The sequence below is a fragment of the Rhinolophus ferrumequinum genome, chromosome 24 (assembly GCF_004115265.2).
Source record: "Rhinolophus ferrumequinum isolate MPI-CBG mRhiFer1 chromosome 24, mRhiFer1_v1.p, whole genome shotgun sequence".
Classification (NCBI taxonomy): Eukaryota; Metazoa; Chordata; class Mammalia; order Chiroptera; family Rhinolophidae; genus Rhinolophus; species Rhinolophus ferrumequinum.
Window position 1 is genome coordinate 825,128 of NC_046307.1, and position 22,642 is coordinate 847,769.

The window sequence follows — 22,642 nt, forward strand, 5'->3', positions numbered from 1 at the left end:
GACAATAGAAAAAGTTGATGCAACAAAGAGCTGGTTTTTGAAAAGATTAATAAAATTGACAAACGTCTGGCTAGACTCACTAAGGAAAAAAGAGAAAAGACAGAAATAGACAAAATCAGAAATCAAACAAGAAAAGTTATGACAGATACCACAGAAACACAAAGGATCATATAAGAATACTATGAAGTACTACAGGCCACCAAATTCAGTAACCTAAAAGAAATGACAGGTTTAGAAATACATACCTTCCTAGACTGAATTACGATGAACTGTAAAATCTAAATAAACCGATGGACAGTAAGAAAATTGAAATAATCATCCAAAACCTCCCCAAAAGCTAACGTCCAGGACCACATGACTTTACTAGTGAATTCTACCAAATACTCAAACATGATTTAATGCCTGTCATCCTCAAACACTTCCAAAAAATTGAAGAAGAGGCAGTACTTCCTAACTCATTTTATAAGGTCAACATTACCCTGATACCAAAACCTAACAAGAATAACAGAAAAAAAGAAAACTACAAACCAATATCTCTGATGAAAATGATGCAGAAATCCTAAACAAAACACTAGAAATTAGAATACAGCTGTACATTAAAAAGATTATACATCACAATCAAGTGAGGTTCATTCCAAGGCCACAAGGATATTTCAATATATGCAAATAGATTAATGTGACACGTCACATAAATAAAATCAAGGATAAAAATCATATGATTATATCAATAGATGCAGAAAAAGCATTTGACATCCATTTATTATTAAAACACTTAATAAAATGGGTATAGAAGGAAAGTACTTCAACATAATAAAGGCCATATATAAGAAACCCTCAGTTAATATCATACTCAATGGTGGAAAACTGAATGCTTTCCCTCTATGATCAGGAAAAAGACAGGGATGCCCCATCACTACTGTTATTCAACATAGTGTTGGAAGTCCTCGCCAGAGCAATCAGGCAAGAGAAAGAAATAAAAGGCATCCAAAATGGGAATGAAGAAGTTAAATTGTCACTTTTTGCAGGTGACATAATTATTGATACAGAAAACCCTTAAAGACTCCACCAAAAACGATTAGAAACAGTAAAAAAACACAGTAAAGTTGCTGGCTCCAAAGTCAATGTACAAAAATCCATTGAATTCCTATGGACTAACAATGAAATTTACGTATACATATATATTCTTTAGATAGTGAATAATCTCAATTTTTAAATTACTCAACAACAAAACAATGAAATCCTGCCACTTGCAAGAACATGAATGGACCTAGAGGGTATTATGCTAGGTAAAATAAGTCAGACAGAGAAAAACAGACACACCATGGTTTTACTGTATGTGGAATTTTTTTTTAAAAAATCAAAACAAATAAACAAACAAAACTAAACAAAAATAGACACATAGAAACAAAGAACAAACTAAGAATTCCAGAGGGGAGGGGGTGGAGGGATGGGTGAAAAAGTGAAGAGGAATATAATCAATAATAGTTAGGAAAGTTTCCATGTGACAGATTATTAGACTTAATCTAGTAATCACTTCATAAGATAACTAAATGTCAAATCACTATGTTGTACACCTGAAATTAATATAATATTGTATGTCAATTATACTTTAATAAAAAATAAAAATGAATAAATAAATAAAAATTTTAATTTTAAAAATATGTTCTAAAGCTGAACAAAGTAAATAATTTTCAAATAAGTTTTTCAAAATAACAAATAAGAAAAATATTGTTTTGAAAAACAAAGACCAGGAAAGACTTTATGTATGAAACTATAAAAAAAAATAAACAATCTAATTGAAAAATGGGCAGAGGACCTCAATAGACATTTCTCCAAAGAGGACATACAAATGGCCAATAGACATATGAAAAAATGCTCAACATTCTAATCATCAGAGAAACGCAAATCAAAACCACAATGAGATATCGCCTCACACCAGTTAGAATGGCCATCATCAACAAGAAAATAATAAGAGTTAGAGAGGCTGTGGAGAAAAAGGAACCCTCATACACTGTTGGTGGGAATGCAGATTTGTGCAGCCGCTACGGAAAGCAACGTGGAGGTTCCTCAAAAAATTAAGAATAAGGAGGCCAGAGATGGCTCAGTTGGTTAGAGCGCAAGCTCTGAACAACAAGGTTGCCAGTTCAATTCCCACATGGGATTGTGGGCTGCATACCCTGCAACTAAGATTGAAAATGGCAACTGGACTTGGAGCTGAGCTGCACCCTCCACAACTAGATTGAAAGACAAAGACTTGGAGCTGATGGGCCCTGGAAAACACACTGTTCCCCAATAAAAAAATGTTGTTTTTCTTAAAATTAAGAATAGAATTGTCATTATGACCCAGCAACCCCTCTCCTGGGTATTTACCAAAAAAAAATCTGAAAATATTTATCCCTAAAGATATATGTGCTACGATGTTCATTGAAGCTTTATTTACAGTGGCCAAGACATGGAAACGACCAAAGTGTCCTTTGATAGATGAATGGATAAAGATGTGGTATGCATGCACAATGGAATACTACTCTGCCATAAGAAAAGATGAAATAGTACCATTTGCGATAACATGGATGGATCTTGAGATTATTATGCTATCACGCGAGGTGTCATGCGGGGTTTCTGGTCCCGCTCCCCAAATAAGAACACAAGATATGGTGAGGCCAAAACGGAACACCAACAGAGCCATAGCTAGGGGAGTCATGCCACTATATTCTCGATGACGGCTGGGTTGGAGACACAGGGAGCAAACATCCACCAGTACCCCAACAAGGGGTCTTCCTGCACCCCAGTCTCAATCGTGACCCGGCGAGACACACACAGGAAGTAGGATCCACATGATCCACAATCCGCAGTCCACTTCTCTGCCTGCCAACCAACCAACAAACCAATGTAGTCACGGCAGTTATATCAGTGGCTAATTGGCTAACTGGTTACAGCTGATGGTCAACCAGTCACAGCTGATGTCCGTCTACTACCCGAGCCAGCACCTTTCCATGTGAGCCAAGAGCCTGGAAACTGCTCTCTGGGACTTTGTTCCCACATGTGCTCAGCCAAATGAGTCAGACAGAAAAAGTCAAGAACCATGTGACTTCACTGATATGTGGTATACAAAACTGAAAACAACAAAGGAACAAGACAAACAAATGAAGAAACAAAAACTCATAGACACAGACAATAGTTTAGGGTAAGGGGGGAGGGCAGTGGTAATTGAGGGTAGAAGGGATCAAATATATGGTGATGGAAACAGACCTGACTCTGAGTGGTGAACACACAACATGATATATAGATGACATATTACAGAATTGTACACTTGAAACCTGTATAACTTTAGTAACAATTGTCACTCCAATAAACTTTAATTAAAACAAGAAAAATGGGATATTTAATATCATATCCTACTGGTCAATAAGTCAGAAGTATAGGAAGGTATTGTTCTACCTTGGTGTGTATATATATATATATATATATGTATATATATATATATATATATATATATATATATATATATACACATACATCTTATTTTCCATCATAAAGTTTTAAAGGGGGGCATTATAAAGTAAATTTAAGGCATTTGGGATAAAACTGAAGAATTCACTAAAATTGAAAAAAAAAAAAAAAGGCCCCACAACCTAGATATTTGGTAATAATTGAATGACTTCATTTCCTTTGAAGTCCTGGTAATAAATGTTATTGTTATAAATAAAATATGGACTTTGCAGTGAGAATTACATTTTGTACTAATGCACAACTCTCTTCCCCATGGCTCAAGCTCTCAACCTAAGTAAACACATATATGTTTTTGTTCAGTTACAGGGGTAAACTCTCTTATGGAGATAAAATAAGTGCACAGTAATTTAACTGGTAATTTAACTAATGAAATTGAGAAGTGTGGCTTTGGATAAATAGAAGCTTAGTAGCTACATGACTTGTAATCACTTCCTTGTACATCACATTTGTAGGGAGCACAGTTTTCCTGAGAGAAGTTTCTTCAAAGCCTCTTTCACATCTTTGTTCCTTAAAGTGTAGATGATAGGATTTAAGGTGGGGGTCACCATGGTGTAGAAGAGGGAGATGAACTTGCCTTGGTCCTGGGTATAACTGTTACTTGGCTGCAGGTACATGTAGATTATGGTGCCATAGAAGATGACCACCACCGTGAGGTGCGAGGAGCAGGTGCTGCAGGCTTTGTGCCTCGCTTCCTCTGACTTGATCCTCAGCACAGCTTGAGTTATGAAACCATAGGAGATGAGGATGAATGCTGGGGGGAGTAGCAGGAACAGGACACTCACAACAAAAAGCACCAACTCATTGACAGTAGTGTCTACACAAGCCAACTTGAGAAGAGCTGGTACTTCGCAAATAAAATGATCCAGCCTGTGGTTGCCACAGAGAGACAGTTGCAAGGTAAAGGTAGCATGGATCAAGGAATTGGCCAAACCACTGAGCCAGGAGATGGATGCTAGCTGCTGGCATAGTCGTGGGTTCATGATGACCACATAGTGGAGGGGTTTGCAGACAGCAACATAGCGATCCAAGGCCATCACAGCCAGGAGAATGCATTCAGTGGAGCCCAGCGCTAGAGAAATGTAAAGTTGTGCTGCACAACCCCCATAAGTGATGGTCTTCTCTGGACCACGCAGGTTAACCAGGGTCTGAGGAGCAAGGCTAGTAGTGAAGCAGAGGTCCAATAGGGAGAGATTGGTGAGGAAGAAGTACATAGGGGTGTGCAGGGAGGCATCCAGGTGTGAAACAATGATGATGGTAAAGTTTCCCACAAGTGTCAAGAGGTAGAAGAAAAGGACAAACACAAAGAGCACAGCCTCCAGGTGAGGGCGGTCTGAGAAGCCTAGAAGGACAAAACCCATCAGGGAACTCTCATTGGCCCTTTCCATCACTCAGGGGAATGGTGCCTGCTAAGAAAGGAATGAGAACAGGTACATTTGGAACAGTTGGTCCTAGAATCACAATGTACAAGCTGAAAGGATCATGGAGGCTGACTGGTTCAACCTATTCATTTTTTACCCCTAATGTGTTACTCACTCTGAACACCATTCCAGTCCAATGACTTTAAAAGTCACGAATGCTTTCACCTTGGGGTTGTCTGGGGACTGATTATTAAAACCAATCAAAGTGGATCTTTCCACACGTATCAAGAAATGTGCAACTATCTATGACTAAAAGTAAGTGTTTCTCAAAACAAAAAAGCAAACATCTTTACAGTTCTAACTGTGGACAAAAATCTGCATGTAAAATACAATATCCAGGTCTTAACATAGGTGCAAATGAGGATGGGAATTTTCTCCCTGTTTTCCCCCTACATTCACACATTCATAGCTCTCATCTCTATACATTGCCTCAAAAGAGAAAGATAAGATAGTCATGGATGCAATAGTCTCTCCGGATAGATAAAACAAAATTGAATCATTAGATAATGAATAATCTCAATTTTTAAATTACTCAACAATAAAACAATGAAATCTTGCCACTTGCAAGAACATGGATGGACCTATGCTAGGTGAAATAAGGCAGAGAAAAACAAATACTCCATGGTTTTACTATATGTGGAATTTTTTTTAAAAATCAAAACAAATGAACAAACAACACTAAACAAAAACAGCTCATAGAAACAAAGAAGAAATTAATAATTTCCAGAGGGGAGGTGGGTTGAGGGATGGGTGAAAAAAGTGAAGGGGAATATAATCAATAATAGATAAGTTTCCATGGTGACAGATTATTAGACTTAGTCTGGTAATCACTTCATAAGACAAGTAAATGTCAAATCAGATGTTGTACACCTGAAATTAATATAATATTGTATGTCAACTATACTTGAATAAAAAATAAAAGTGAATAAATAAATAACAAACTTTAATTTTAAAAATATGTTCTAATGCTGAACAAAGTAAATAATTTTCAAATAGGCTTTGCAAAATAACAAATAAGAAAAATACTGTTTTGAAAAACAAAGACCAGGAAAGCCTTTATGAAACTAATAAAAATAAAGCCTTTGAAGTTGGGTAATTTTGGAATGGGAGGGGATAGAAGACCATTTTTGGTATTTGGGAAAACATTAGTAATAACTAGGAGAAAACAAAAAGGTGTGTTTGAGTCACCAAAATATATACTACAAATTCAACTCATACAAGTTCATTCAATGATTGCACTGCCAAAAAATTAAAATTATTTTTAAACGTAATTATTTAGACAAACTAGCTAACTGTCCTTACCATTCAAAACAAACAGAAAAAAATCTATTCAAACGAATATGGCTATGCAGCAATTCTCTTGTGATGATGGCAGCTTTCCACCCTGAAGACTGCCTGTGTCAAGCTTGTGTAATTGCTTGTAGTCAGGCCTGGAAAAAACACACATATGACTAGGTTTTTAACCAGGAGCCATATCCCCAGTTAACTATGCTTTTGTGCCACCAAGTCCTTGTTTATTTCCACAATCACCTGCCTGTAGAAACTTTTGAAACAGGCAGAAAAATCATTACTGTATCCTCTTTCAATTTGGAGAAATTAAATGTAGGATAGATGCTTTCCTGATCCAATATATCAGGAGTGCCAAAAAAATATATATACACATGAGTTGTGTTCATCTTTTGTTATTGGTATATATCAAGTATTACAATTTCAATACAGTATTTTTCCTTTCTTAAAATGTGTATACATTTTTGGCACCCTCTCTATATTCTATATGCTCTGGTCCACATGACCACTCTGTCTATTGGTGAAAATACAAGAACAGTGATTATAGATTCCCCAGTGTCTGTTTAGTTGTTTGAAGACCAGATTGGAAGTTACCCAACTGAGTAGTAAAATGACTGATGTGACAGTGAGCAGGTGTCCTCTACCCATACATATTCTGATTCTTGCTGACCCTCAAGTTTCAGTAAAGTACAATTACATTCTATAAGGAAATAAAAAAAAATGAGACCATAATGTTAATAGAGTCAAAAAAGAATTGTTCTCTGGAAAACATTTTATTCATTCTCAATGAAATTCTACCCAATAATTCAAAATTTCAGTCATTTTGGTTAAATTGTACTTACACTGTTCCTCTGTTTGAACCGGCAGAGAGCTCCAGAGTTCAAAGGTTTGCAATGGTGTACTACTTAATGAAGTTTCCTTTGCAGTGTTTCTCGTAATTTTTACAGAAATTTAAAATCACCTTGAACTGAAGTGCTTTACTTCAGTTGTGAAATTGTATTAATGTGGAACTGAGAGTGCATATCCATCTCTCTATCTATCATCATCTATGATATTCTTATAAAACAAAATGTAATTAAAAATGTTAGTTATTCTAAACAATTTCATGGTACTAATTTGCACTTATAAAAAATAACAATAAATTGTTATTTCATAGGCACAGCCTTTATTTCATAGGCACAGCCTGAAGTTCAGATAGTTGACCTGCCTCATCAAACATCGCCATTATTTTGATAATAGCACAAACCCAACTGTGATAGAAATTATAAAGTTGATAGCTCATTGATTGTTAAAAGCCCCTTCAAAATTCAAGTGCACTCAATTAAGTCTGCACAGACTGACTTCTTACTTATTCTCAGAACTATTTAAACATGTTGGAGCTTTTCACATCTTCATGAAGCACATTATGTGGCACTTTCTTAGATTTCTGTTTCTGTGTCTAACCAACTCCTTGACCTACAAGATGACTGGCTTCTAAAAAATGTCTGTTAAAGATACACATTTCTAACATGAGCCAATCCTGAGGAATCAATTTTAGTAGTAGTGAGAACTGTAACAGAGGAGTATACTGAAATGAGGACTGAAAACGTCATAAAAAGGCCATGGTTTGTTTATGGTTACTAAGTCTTCTGGGGAAAAGTCCCCAGAGGCAATTAACAGAGGGGCTGACTAGCTTCTGGAGATCATCCAGGGAGAATGGATACACATATTTCCTTTGTGTAATGAATTTCTTTTTTCCTTGAGTATTGTTTTGGGGAGCTTTTACTTCATAAAGGAAATAGAAACTATCAGACTTGCCCAACATAAAAATAAATAAAAACAGCCTAGTTGTGTTGGATCCTTTCTCCTTCACCACAGTTGCAAATGGAAACATCGCTATCATCCTCTTTAAAGCTCCTCTAAAGAAATGTCTAGATTTACTGTCTTTTTTGCAATTTCAACTTTTTCTCTCAATCCTTAAATGTTGCATTTATCAAATCCTGGTCCTGTGTTCTCTTATCTCATTTACTCTCTCAGTAATTGAACCCATCTGCTAATCACTGCATTAGTTATCTATGGATTTATCTCCTGTGGATCAGATCCATATATTCAACTTTCAAACTACCATCTCCACCAGAAATAGTCATTGTTTAAATCTAAACCCTTGCTTTCAACAATTGATTCCCATGAAAGTAAATGGAGACAATATCAATCCAATAATGCCAAGTAGAGATGCAGGCCCAGCTTTGACTTAACTGTCAATAACTTCATATTTTTCATCACCTGAGCTGGGTGCTCTGGGAGTGTCCCCAGTATGGGTTGTATGTGTCCTTTTGTTGCAGTTGAGTCTTGATTGCTGTTGACATATCAGTGGGTGAGATTAACATCAGGCTGACTGGCTCTGAATACTGGTCATGACTGGACAAGCTGTTGTGTAAGTGCTGACACCATGGAATGGAATTCACCAGAGTGGAGCTCTGGTGCCTGCTGAGTCCTCTTGGAAGCTAATTTGTGGAGCTAATTAAGTGATGCTATGGTGTGGTCTCAAGCTAGCCCCTGGGTGTGTTGGTTCTGGGGCCTCTTGGGAGTGGCTCTGGTGAAGACCCAGGTCAGCTGTTGCCTATTCATTGTCTGGGGCCACCCGACAGGAGCTACAATGTGATCTGTGTTAGTAGCTGCTTGTGCTGGGCTTAGAGGCACCTGGGAGAAGCTATGCTGTGAACCAAAGCCAGCTGCCACTAGTGCTGAAGGCCACTTAGCTAGAGGTACAGGGGCACACTGAGGCCAGCCATGGCTTGTTTGGGGTTTGTGGACCTTTCACAAATTCTATGAAAGGCTGCAGCACTGGCCAAGACTGGCTGCTTATGAGAAACAGATGCTGAAAGAGGTCCCAGCCTGTGCACAAGTTAGGAGGGACAGATTCTCAGTCAATCACCAGGGTGAGGCAAGTGGTGTTAGCCAGTTTTATGGAGACTCAGATTTGGCTCCACCACTCTCCCCATGCCTGCAGGCTAGGTGGGGGGAGGGCTCAACAAGGAACAATGGCACCTACCAGCACTTCTGTCCAGCTAGAGTTGCCCCTCCAGCCTTCTCCCTGAACCAGATAATTCGGTTCCTGGCCATGTATCCCTGGTGCTTTTCAAGCTACTGCCCCAGTGCTGGAACTTAGAGCAAGTAAATCCATCCACATGTAAGTGTACGTGTGAGTCATTTAAGAGGAACTCCTAGGACTCCCTATCTTTGCCCCTCCTACCAGTCTCCACATAGCTTCTTCTTTATATCCTTAGTTATAGGAGTTCTGTTTGGCTAGTCTTCAGATGGTTCTCAAGGGATGTTCTATAATTTAGTTGTAATTTTGATGTGGTCATGGGTGAAAGCTAGCACAGCATTCACCTACTCTGCCATCTTGACTGGAAGTCTAAAGCTTAATTTTAAAAGGATGTTGTGAGGCAGAACAAAAGTAAATAATTTTCAAACAAATTTAACAAAATAATAGATAGTAAAAGTGTTGTTCTGAACTGTGGATGATAGGGAAGTGTTTATGGATGCAATTAACTAAAACCTTTAATAGTGGATAGGTTTAGATAGACGGTGATAGAAAGAAATTTTTGATATGAGGGACAACATTAATGATAAGTAGAAAGAAATGAAAAAAAAACAAAAACGTGTTTCAGGCACCAAGATATATAACATAAATTCAGCTTATACAAGTTGATTCAATAATTGAATTATCAAAAATGCCATTAAAATATATTTTGAAGCTACAGTATTAGACAAGCTGGCTTAAAGTCCTTAATATTCAAGAAAATGAGGGAAAATACACTCAAAAATATATATTATTAATAAAGAGCTAAAGATGTGCTGTATTATTCTCAGTTCTGGTCTTTAACGTACAAACATCTTTTTCACTCTGATGAACATTAACCACTATTAACCCCTCACTTTCCACACTTGCAAGATTGATTTTGTATTCATCTTATATCATAAGCCTACTTCTACCTAGGAACTATAAGAAACTACTGACCTAATGTTTTATATCTGTATATCTCTGCTAAACCATAGACTAATTGCTAAACTAAGGAGTCATTTTTACTGATATTTTATGCAATTTGTAAGGTGTCTGTTGCATAATAGGTAATCAATAAATATTTGTTGAAGAAATAAATGCATTTAAGGACTCCTATTTCCGATGATCACATATTTTATTTCTTTGTTTTTTTCCTGGACAGCAGATATTAGGGGGAAAAAAAACAAACTTACCTTTGTTTTTGTGCCACCCAGCCTGTGTTCATTCCACCATTTGCCTGTAAAAATCTTTGGGGTAGACTGAAAAAAAGAAAAAACATAATCTAAAACATATTTGCATAAATCCAATTTAAGAGAGATGCTTTTCTGGCCTAGTCCATTTTCCAGATGTCCTGCTCCTCAGTGGCTACTATATCTATTGGTAAAAATACTAGACTAACGGTTATAGGTTAACCAGTTACCTTCAGATATTTATATCCAGATTGAGGTTGCACACCTGACCCATGAAGTGCCTAGACTGATCCTTAAGAGTCCCTTCCTATGCAGTTTCCAATTCTTGCTAACCTCAAAATTTCAGTAAACAACAATTACATCTCAAAATGTTCACACAAAAATGAGACCACAATGTCAATCAACTTAATAGAGAGTGTAATCTAGGAAACATTTCATTCTTTGTCAATAAAGTCTAGCCCAATAGTTCAACCCTCAGTCATTTTTGTTAAACTGTGTGGGTGTGCTATACCTTTGTTTGAGCTGTCAGAAAGCTCCAGAATTCAAAGGCTTGCACTACTTAACACAGCCTTCTTTGAGTGTTCCTCTGGAATTCAGGATCTGTGTAGATGTAGAATTGAGTACATGTATTACTATCTATCTGTGTATGATCAACCAATTATGTTGTTCTAGAAATAAAATTTATCTCAAAAATATTAATCAGTTATAGTAATTAATAGCATAACATTACCTTGTAAGTACAAGGAATAACAAAAAATTGTCCCATTCCCATATTTGATAGACAAAAGCTGAGGTCTAGATTGTTTTCCTGTCTTGCCCAACGTCATCATTTAATGATAGAACAAATACAAAAGTAACAGGAACTAAAAGATAGCTATCTCACTAACTATTTTTTATTAGTTTCAGGTGTACAAAGCAATGCAATCAATAATTAGACACTTACCCCACTCAGAAAGTGATAACCCCCCTTCCCCAATCTGCTACCCCTCCGACATTGTATATAGCTATTACAATTCCATTGACTCTATTCCTTATGCTCTACTCCACATCCTGTGACCATATATATATGTATATAAATATATAATTATAATTGACATTCTCCCACTAACTTTTATAAACCCCTTCAAGATCAAGTATACTCAATTTAGACAAAATTAGACTGAATTATTATAATCAAGGGAATATTTTACATCTTCTGAAAGCAAGTTATATAATGTTTTTATAGCTTTGTGATTCTATATCCAACAAGCTGCTGACCCACAAGACAACTGGCTTTGGAACAGTCTGTAGAACTGTTCATGAGTCTATACTGAAAAAAACTATTTCAGTGGTAATGAAAACTTAAGGAGAAAGAGTACCAGAAATGGTGAATTTGGCAAGCTTATGAAAATGTTATTTTTTTGTTAATGGTACTAAGTCTTCTGGGGTAAACTTGTGTTCCCAATAGACAATTAGTTGAGGAATTGATGAACTTCTAGGGATCATCCAAGAAAAATTACAACACGTATTTCCTTAGTGCGAAGTATTCCTTTCTTTCTTTAGTATTATTCTGGGATTTTCTACTTCATAAAAGAAATAAAAACCATGAGACGTGTCCAAAATAATAGCAACAATAATAATAATAGAAACAATACTTGTTAGATTCTTTCTCCCTTAACCTGTACATTAGATTTCCTGCACCATATAACTTGTTCTAACTACAAGCATCTTTCCATGTTAGTACAAAGAAACTTTATAGTAAAATTATTTCAGAAAATGCTAGATTTACTGTCTTTTTTACAATGTCAACTTTCTCTCTCAAACCTTTAAATTCATAGAACCCCATTCCAGTGTCCTCTTCTCTTATCACATATAAGCTCTCCCTAATGAAACCCATTTTTTAATCACTATGTTAGTTATATATAGATTCTTATCCTGAAGGTCCGATCTATGCATCTACCTTTCAAACTATTATCTTTATGTGAAAATAAATATCAAATACACTTTCAAATCTCAATCCTTTCTCTGAAGACTGTGATTCCTATGACGCTAAATGGAGTCAACATCAATCCAATTATGCCAAATTGAGATGTAGGTACATCTTTAAGGTAACTGTTATAACTTTATACACCATATCCAATCCACTAAATTTATATATTTAACATCTTAATATGTCTCAACTCTGCCCATATTTTACTAGCTCATGAACCATCAATGTATAATGATTGAGATGAAAGAAAAGTCTGCAGTTCTAATGTAATTATCTTATTAAATGAAGCAAAAAAAGAGAGTCCAAAATATTTCTACTAGGTATAAAAAGAATTAGGACTAAAACCTAAAACTTATCTTCTGACTCTGGTGTTCTTTGTACTATAATAATACATGGGCCATTTGAAATTGAGAAATTGTTTGTTTTCCGTATGTCTAACTCATATCTCCTTTCTTTTTTTAATTTTTTTTTTTATTTTTCAATTATGGTTGACAAAATATTATATTAGTTTCAGGTGTAAACCAACTAATTAGACATTTATATAACTTATGAAATGATCACCCCAATAAATTTGGCACTCATATAACACAACACATCATTATTACAATATTATTGGTGATATTCCTTATGCTATAGTTTATATGCCTATAACAATGTTATAACTACCAATTTGAACTTTAATGTCTTCCCCCTTTTCACTCTGTCCCCCAACGTGCCTCCCATATGACAACCATCAAAATAACCTCTAACACAATAACCTCTAGTTCTATTCATGTTGCTGCAGATGGCAAGATTTCATTCTTTTTTATGGCTAAGTAATATTCCATTGTATACATATACCACATCTTCTTTATCCATTCATCCACTGATGGACATCAAGGTTGCCTCCATATCTTGGTTATTGTAAATAATGTTGCAATGAACACATGGATTCTTATGTCCCTTCAAAGTAGTGTTTTGGGGTTTTTTAGATAAACACCCAGAAGTAAAACTACTGGGTCCTTCTTTGTCTCTTGTTATAGCCTTTGTTTTAAAGTCTATTTTGTCTGGTATAAATATTATTACCTCACTTCTTTTTTTTTCATTTCTATTTTCATAAAATATCTTTTTCCATCCCTTTACTGTCAGTTTCTGTGACTTTCAATCTGAAGTGAATCTCTCATAGGCACCATATATAAGGGTCTTGTTTCTTAAGCATTCACCCACCCTGTCTTTTGATTGGAGCACTTAATCCATTTACATTGAAAGTAATTGTTGATCAAAGATCATAAAAATGGCAGCATCAGGTGAGCCTCTTAAAATCTCCCCTGGAATTTACAACAAATTGAACAACTATCACTCCACAAAAGACTCATGGCACAGCAAACAGACAAGACTAAGAGGCTCAATACTGAAATCATCTAAAGGTGGCCAAATTGAGCGAGTGGGAAGGAGGGAAGGAGAATTGCAGAGATGGGGCCATGTGGGCACAGGAAGCAGACCTAGCTCGGTGCTCTGAGCTCGCTGCTTTCCGGAACTACTGCAGCTGTGGGAGAGGGAAGAACTCAGACTGCTAAGGCTCCGCTTATGGCCCACAGGGCTGAGGGGACAGCATATAACACAGCTGAACACAACGCTCACGGCAGATACCTCGGAGAAAAGACTGAGGGAAGAAGGCTGAAAATGGTGGTTTAAGCCCTCACTGTTGAGCAGAGAATGGAATAAGCACTGAGCCTAGCTGCCCCCTCCTTACCCTCCCAGAGCTTGCCCCATCTCCACCTGCCCACTGCTACAAGTGGAACAGTAGCAGTGTAAGATCAAAAGAACAGAATATTTGCAGTTCTGAGAACTGTGGTCCACAGACACGGACTCACAGCTCAACTAGTTCTGGCAAAGGGGAGGGAGCTGTGGAAGCAAGACTGGCTGTGGTGTTGGTCGCCACTATTGCTCTGGGCCACAACTCACAACCCATCCTGCCTCTGTCCACATCCTATCTGGGTGGATCCCTGTAAGAGTAAACAGAGCTGCTGAAACACATGGGCTCTGAATCTGGTGCAGGAAGAGCTTTGGAACATCAGAAGCTCTCTCCACATCCCCACACAGAGGTGGCGCAGTATGACCCAGGCAAACAGTTCGGAGGAAAAGCCCGCCTTCCAGGGAATCCCCCCATTGTGTGAGAAGCCGGAATAATGCAGAGAAAAAATAACACTACTGTGTGAGAAAGAGTAAAAGGCTGCAGTCAGAGAGAAAATAAAACATTCTACGAACACCTACTGGAACACAAAAGAAAGACCATTTCTATCAACCTGTTGCAGAACCCACTCCTATAGATGTCTAGGAAGAGAAATAATAAATCATTAATGGCAATGAATAACCAAGGCAACAAGACAGCCCAGAAAGAAAACGAAAAGTCTCCAGAAAATGAACTTAAAGATATGGAAATATGTGACTTAAATGACAGAGAATTCAAGATTACAATTCTTAACAAGATGCAAGAAAACAGATAGGCAGTTTAATGAACTCAGAAACACAATCAAAGAACAAAATGAACATTTTACCAAAAAGACTGAAATTTTAAAACAGAACCAAATAGAATTTCTGGAGATTAAAAACTCAGTAAAAGAAATGACAGAAATAGCCAGCATAGGTAGTGGAGTTGACCAGATGAAGGAAAGAATCGGAGACATGGAAGATAGAAATCTGGAAATGATACAAATGGAAGAAGAAAGAGACTTGAGACTTAAAAGAAATGAAAGGACTCTACAAGAACTTTCTGACTCCATCAGAAAAAGCAATATAAGAATAATGGGCAAACCAGGAGGAGAAGAAAGGGAGAAGGGAAGAGAGTATATTCAAACAAACAGTCGAAGAGAACTTCCCAAACTTGTAGAAAGAACTGGATCCTCGAGTCCAAGAAGTAAATAGAACACCTAATTACCTCAACGCCAACAGGCCTTCTCCAAGTCACATTGTACTGAAGCTGTCAAAAATCAATAACAAAGAAAGAATACTCAAGGCAGCCAGGGAAAAGAAGACGGTAACCTACAACAGAATACCATCAGATTTTTCAGCAGAAACTCTACAAGGCAGGAGGGAGAGGAACCAAATATTCAAACCATTGAAAGAGAGAAATTATGAGTCAAGAATAATATATCCAGCAAAGATATCCTTTAGATATGAAGGAGGAATAAAAACCTTTCCAGACATACAGAAGCTGAGGGAATTTTCTAACACAAGACCTGCACTACAAGAAATACTGAAGGAGGCTATTCGACCAGAATAAATAGGGATAATTTGTGGCAACAAAAACATAAAAGGGGGCAGAGTAAGGCCTGAACCGGAATATGGGAATGGAGAAAGTAAGCATGCTGAAGAAAATGGAATATTCTAAATATCAAACTTTCTTTTACATAAACTCAAAGGTAACTACGCAAAAAAAGTCAAGAACTGAAACATATAATGTAATAAAAGAAGAAACAGAGGGAAAAATCATACAATACCACCACACAGAAATAATAGACAACAACAAAAAGGCAAAGAAACAATGGAGACACAATCTTACCAGAAAACTAAAGATAGAATGATAGGAAATCCTCACATATCAATAATCACCCTAAATGAAAATGGACTGAACTCACCAATAAAAAGGCACAGAGTAGCAGATTGGATCAAAAAACTAAACCCAAATATATGCTGCCTTCATGAGACACATCTCAGCTATAAGGACAAACAAAGACTCAAAGTGAAAAGGTGGAAATTGACACTCCAAGCAAATGGTATCCAGAGAAAATCAGGTGTGGCCAAACTGATATCAGATAAACAGATTTCAGGATTAAAAAGGTAATAAGAGACAAAGATGGACATTTCGTAAAGATAAAGGGGACTATACAACACGAAGACGTAACAGTTATCAATATCTATGCCCCCAATCAGGGAGCACTGAAATATACCAAGTAACTACTAATAGAACTAAAGGGAGAAATTGACCAAAACACAATTATACTAGGGTACCTAAATTCATCATTGACAGCTATGGATAGATCATCCAAACAGAAAATGAATAACGAAATAGCAGCCCTAAATGACACATTATGTGAAATAGACATAATTGACATTTACAAAACACTTCATCCTAAAACATGAGACTATACAGTTTTTTCTAGAGTACGTGGAACATTTTCAAAGATAGATCATATATTGGGACATAAAACTAGACTCAGCAAATTTAAGAAGATTGAAATCATACCAAGCATATTCTCTGATCATAAGGGTTTGAAATTGGATATCAACTGCAAAAAGAAAGCAGGAAAAACCACAAATACGTGGAGATTAAACAACATACTTTTAAAGAACAACCGGGTCAAAGAAGAAACAAGAGGAGAGATCAAAAGATACATAAAACAAATGAGAATGAAAATACATCCTACCAAAATTTTGGGATGCAGCGAAATCAGTGTTAAGAGGGAAATTTATATCATTACAGGCCTATCTCGAGAAACAAGAAAAATCTCACATAAATAACCTCACATTACACCTTAAAGAACTAGAAAAAGAAGAACAAGTGAAATCCAAGGTCAGCAGAAGAAAGGAAATAATAAAAATCAGGGCAGAACTAAATGAAATAAAGAACAAAAGTACAATAGAAAAAATTAATGTGAGAAAGAGCTGGTTCTTTGAAAAGATTAATAAAATTGACAAACCGTTGGCTAGACTCACTAAGATAAAAAGAGAAAAGACACTAATAAACAAAATCAGAAATGAAAGAGGGAATTACCATATGACCCAGCAATCCTTCCCCTGGGTATCTACCCAAAAAATCTGAAAACATTTATCCATAAAGACAAATGTACTCCAATGTTCATTGCAGCTTTGTTTACCATGGCCAAGACATGGAAACAACTAAAATGTCCTTCGATAGATGAATGGATAAAGAAGGTGTGGTATATATACACAATGGAATACTATTCGGCGGTAAGAAAAGATGAAATAGGACCATTTGTGACAACATGGATGGATCTTGAGATTATAATGCTAAGCGAAATAAGACAGACAGAAAAAGCAGAGACCCATATGATTTCACTGATATGTGGTATATAAACCGAAAACAACAAAAAAACAAGACAAACAAATGAGAAACAAAAGCTCATAGACACAGACAATAGTTTAGTGGTTACCAGAGGGTAAGGGGAGAGGGGTTGGTAGATGAGGGTAAAGGGGATCAAATATATGGTGATGGAAGGAGAACTGACTCTGGGTGGTGAACACAGAATGTGACTTATAGATGATGTAATACAGAATTGTATACCTGAAATCTATGCAACTTTACTAACAAGTGTCACCCCAATAAACTTTAATTTAAAAAAAAGAAAAGGAAAAGTAATTGTTGATACATATATAGTTATTGTGCTTTTATTATTCATATTTTTTTTATCTTTCTTCTTCTTCTTAAAGAACTTTCTCTAATATTCTTGTAATACTGATTTGATGTTGAAAAACTCCGTTAGCTTTGTCTTGTCTGGGAAGGTTCTTATCTGTCCTTTGATTCTAAATGATAGCTTTGCTGGGTAGAGTAATCTCGGTTTTCCTTACTTTTCATCACTGAATATTTAGGGTCAATTCCTTCTGGCCTGCAAAGTTTCTGTTGCAAAATCGGCTGACAGTCTTGTGGGAGCTTCCTTGAAGGTAACTAACTGCTTTATTCTTGCTCTTTTCAAGATTCTGTTTTTGTAACCAGTGTTTTGAACTCTGCATCTGGTAGATTGCTTGTCTCCATTTAGTTTAGTTCATTTTCTGGAACTTTGTTCTGTTCTTTTATTTGGGACATGTTAGTCTCCCCATTTTGGCTGCCTCCCTGTGTTTGTTTCTATGTAGGGCTGCTATGCCTCCTGGTCTTAGTAGAGTGGCCTTATGTAGTAGGTGCCCTGTGGAGCTCACTGGCACAGTCTCCCTGGTCACTAGAGCCGCGTGCTCCAGGAGTGTCCCTTCTGTGGTTAGTGTGTTCCCTCCTGTTGTAGTTAAGCCTTGGTTGCTGTTTGCATGTCATTGGAAGAGATTCAGCCGCAGGCTGATTGGACTTGTGAGGACTGGGTGTGACTACAGTGGGAGAGCTGTTGTGCTGGGGCTGACCTTATGAAGCCGGATTCACTTTGGCAGCGCTCTGGTGCCTTCCCAGTCTGACTTTTGGGTGTGTTGACCTTGGAGTTGGCCAGGTGATACTCCAGTTCTGTCCGAAGTTGGCCACCAGTTGTGCCAGCGTCAGGGCCTCCTGGGAGGAGTCTCATTGCAGGCCAAGTTAAGCCTCAGCCTGTGCAGTACTTGGGGCATAAACCAAAACGCAATCCCCGGATGGCCCCTACCTGTGCTGGGCTTAAAGTTGCCTCAAGAGACCAAGCTGCAAACTGGGGCAATTGCCACCATTGCCGGGCTTTGGGGCTGCTCAGCCAGAGGTATGGGACACTCTGAATCCAGATGCTCTTTGTTTGGATTTTGTGAACCTTTGAGAGATTTTTTAGAAAGTCCACAGTATGCGCCAAGACAGGTCATTTGTATGCAAAAGCCACTGGAATTTGGATGGGGCAGGGTCTCAGGGAATCACCAGATTGGCACCAACAAATGTCTTAACCAGGTTGATTGAGACACAGATATGGCAGCCACCTGCGTCTGTATGCCAAGATAAGGGCTAAACAAGAAAACAATGATTTCTACCAGCACTTCTGTCTAAAAGTAAGTTTCCCCTCCAACTCTCACTCTGAAGACAGACAATTTAGTTCCTCCCTGAATGTTTCTGGCACCTTTCAAGCTGCTGTTCCAGAGCTGGAGCTCAGAGCGAGTGAGTCCATTAGTGAGTAAGCACGTTCCATTTAAGAGGCACACCAGGAACTCTGGCCACCCTCCAACTCACTCAGCCACAATTTCTGCTAGTTTTCACAGCCAGAAGTTATGGGGACTTCTCTCCCCGGTGCTGGAACCCTGGGCTAGGAAGTCTGGTGTGGGGCTGGGACCCCTTGCTCCTATGGGGAGGACGTCTGCAGCGGAGATATCCCTCCCAATTTTTAATAGTCACATACGGGTGTGAGACCAGCCCATTCCATGTCTCTGACCCTCCTAGCAGTCTCAAGGTGGTTTCTTCTGTTGTCCTTAGTTGTAGGGCTTTTGTTCAGTAAGATTTCAGGCAATTCTGGCTGTTTTGTAGTTGTAATTTTGATGTGGTCATGTGAGAAGTTAAGCACAGCATTTACATACTCTGCCATCTTGACAAGATTATTTTACAGGTTTTAAATCTTATCATCTCACCTCAGAATCTTTAATCCAGAGAAGCCACTTTTTTTTAAATTCCTTCAACATGTTCATATTTATTCCAGTCGTTAGAAAATGCCATTCTCATAGTCAATATTATGGCAATAACTATGTATAGTGCAGGTGGGTACTAGACTAGTCAGGGGGATCACTTCTTAAATTATTTAAATGTCTAACCACTATGCTGTACCCCTGAAATTAATACAAAATAATACTGAATGTCAACTGTAATTGAAAATTAAAAGGGGGGGGGGAAGAAGGGTAATAAATAGTCCAAATTTTCAGGTATAAAAAAAACAAGTCATGGCAATGTAATGTACAGCATGGGGAATATAGTCAGTAACATTGTGATAGTGTAGTATGTTGTCAGATGGTTGCTGGACTCATGGTGATCACTTCTTTAAGTATATACATGTAAATTTTGAAAACTATGGTGTACCCCTGAAACTCATATAATATTGTATGTTAGCTATATTTTTAATGAAAATTTTTTTTAAATAAATTTATATATAAACCAAAAACAACAAAGAACAAGACAAACAAATAAGAAACAAGAACTCATAGACACAGACAATAGTCTAGTGGTTACCAGCGGGTAAGGGGGGAGGGGGGAGGTAGATGAGGGTAAAGGGGATCAAATATATGGTGATGGAAGGAGAACTGACTCTGGGTGGTGAACACACAATGGGATTTATAGATGATGCAATACAGAATTGTACACCTGAAATCTATGTAACTTTACTAACAATTGTCACCCCAATAAACTTTAATAAAAAAAAATTTAACTAAAAAAATGCTGTTCTGTCTCTCTCTCCCCATATATATACATATATACACACATGTATATATATATATCTATATATATATATACACACACATATAATTATATATTATATATAGATATTTATATATATTATATATTTATATATCATATATACACACACACACACACACAGAGGGTGCTAAAGAAATGTATACACATTTTAAGAAAGGAAAAAACTATTAAACTTGTAATAATATACACCGATAACAAAAGATAAATACAAGTCACGTTTGACTTCTGCAATTGTAAAAGGTGCTCAAAGTGGCTACTATCAGTGTCCAGACACTTCTGATTATGGCGAACTACTGCTTGAGCAACGTTGACCAAAGTTTCCACTTGTAGACATTTTTTTGGCATCCCTGGTATATAATACATATAAAATCTTCCTGACTCTTATTCATTTAGCAAAAACGTTTATAGCACTCATAATGCTCATATCTCTAAAAAGGGGAGACGAGTAATCCTGCTGTGTATGTGCTCCATCAGCCTTATGACTTTTCTACTCTAACAGTTATGTTACTTTATTGTTATTGATCATTTAATTGCTTCTCTTTCTAATATGTAATTTATATGATTCCAAGAAACTTGCCCCCAGTGCTCCGAACAGACTTAATACATGTTTGATAAGTGAACTGATTAATGGATGAAATGTTTGACTCTGAATGGTGACAGAAGAAACATGAATTTCTTACTTACATTTGTCTTATTTTTGCAAAAGCCTAGTTGACTAGAAAATAAAGGTCCAATATAAACTTTTGATGATTTTAGGCCATACACACTCTACAAATAATTTATCCAGTATGGTTTTAGAAGGGCTTGAAATAATTACTTAAAATCCACAACACAAATTAGTGCAGCATTATTTTTATTTTTATAACATACACAGGAACTTGGGCAACTGATCATGACACTACAATTCCTCTTAAGAGAAAACAGTCTATATTTGTAAACATATTCTAATAACTTAGCTTGTAAACTGGATCTTTCTAGGTCTGGATGTTTGCCAGTGTAGAATACCTCAGAAAGGCATATTCTTGCTCATAATATGAAAAGAAATATAGTATTCTTGGGAAGATATGGAAGGATCAACCTGAAGAAGAAAGAGTGATCAGGAAGAATCAAGTGTATGCTCTGTCATATATGAGTTATCCCCACTCGGAAAATATTTTTTTGTGTTCTAATCTCGTGAGGAATTAATAAAGATCCAGCAAAGAGGCCATAGTAAATTTAAGAAAGGAAGTCTTCAAGGATTTGTAGGGATTTAGGGAAGCTTGAAAAATAGCAGGGTGTATAATACGAGGGGTACATCCCATATCACCCAGATTTTGAATGTTAGGGTAGAACTCCAGCTGATATCTTGGCTACATTGCCTTAAGCACAGACTTCTCCTAGAAACTTCCTTCTTCTTATCCAGCCCCTCCTTTGTAGTTTTCCAGGACTACTCCTGAACTTTACTGAGGTCACAGATTGAGTGCCACTTACTCATGAAATCTTCAGTTAGCTCTGTAATATTCAATTGTATAACTCCCTCTTTGTTTTTCTTTCATGGATCTCATCCAAATTTCATTTCCATGATAATCTTATAGTTTTCAGAGTCTATCTTTCTAATGGTAATGAGATCAATATGGGTGTGTCATTTCTTTCTAGTTTGCTTCCTATACTTAGCAACTAGCAGTGCACCTAACATTCAGTATTTGTCTTCAAAAATTTGAATGAGTAAATAAGTGATTGAGAAATTAATACTCAAAACACTGAAGGATGCTTGCTTCAGTAGCACAAATATTAAACTTGGAATGATACAGAGAAGATTAGCATGGCCCCTGAGGGGAGAAAAACAACAACACTGAAAAGAGATAGGCCAGACAGAGTATTATCTATCTAGTTAGCCTCTGCTTCTGAACAGTTATACATGACAGTTCATTCTCCGACTTCTTATTCTTTATTTGAAACAATTACATTTGGACCTATGGAATTATACCACAAAATTCTTTTCCATCTCACTGAATTTATTTACTTCTTTTGATGTAATTTTGAACCCAGAGCACTTTGCCAACTGTAAACTATGCAACCCTAATTTGCTATAATGCAGTGAAAAGAGAGTAGTATATTATGTGTTTACATAAA

At 36.9% G+C, this 22,642-nt stretch overlaps 1 protein-coding gene and 1 pseudogene across 1 annotated transcript; one reads left to right on the forward strand and one right to left on the reverse strand.

The window, feature by feature from the left end:
• Positions 1-3,945: 3,945 nt before the first annotated feature.
• LOC117016503 (olfactory receptor 2G3) lies at positions 3,946-4,922 on the reverse strand. The gene has a single exon (XM_033095830.1). The coding sequence runs from the start codon at positions 4,893-4,895 to the stop codon at positions 3,951-3,953; it is 945 nt and encodes a 314-aa protein (XP_032951721.1). The 5' UTR covers positions 4,896-4,922; the 3' UTR covers positions 3,946-3,950.
• Positions 4,923-22,280: 17,358 nt separating this feature from the next.
• Positions 22,281-22,381, forward strand: LOC117017153 (uncharacterized; annotated as a pseudogene).
• The last annotated feature ends 261 nt before the right edge of the window (positions 22,382-22,642 follow it).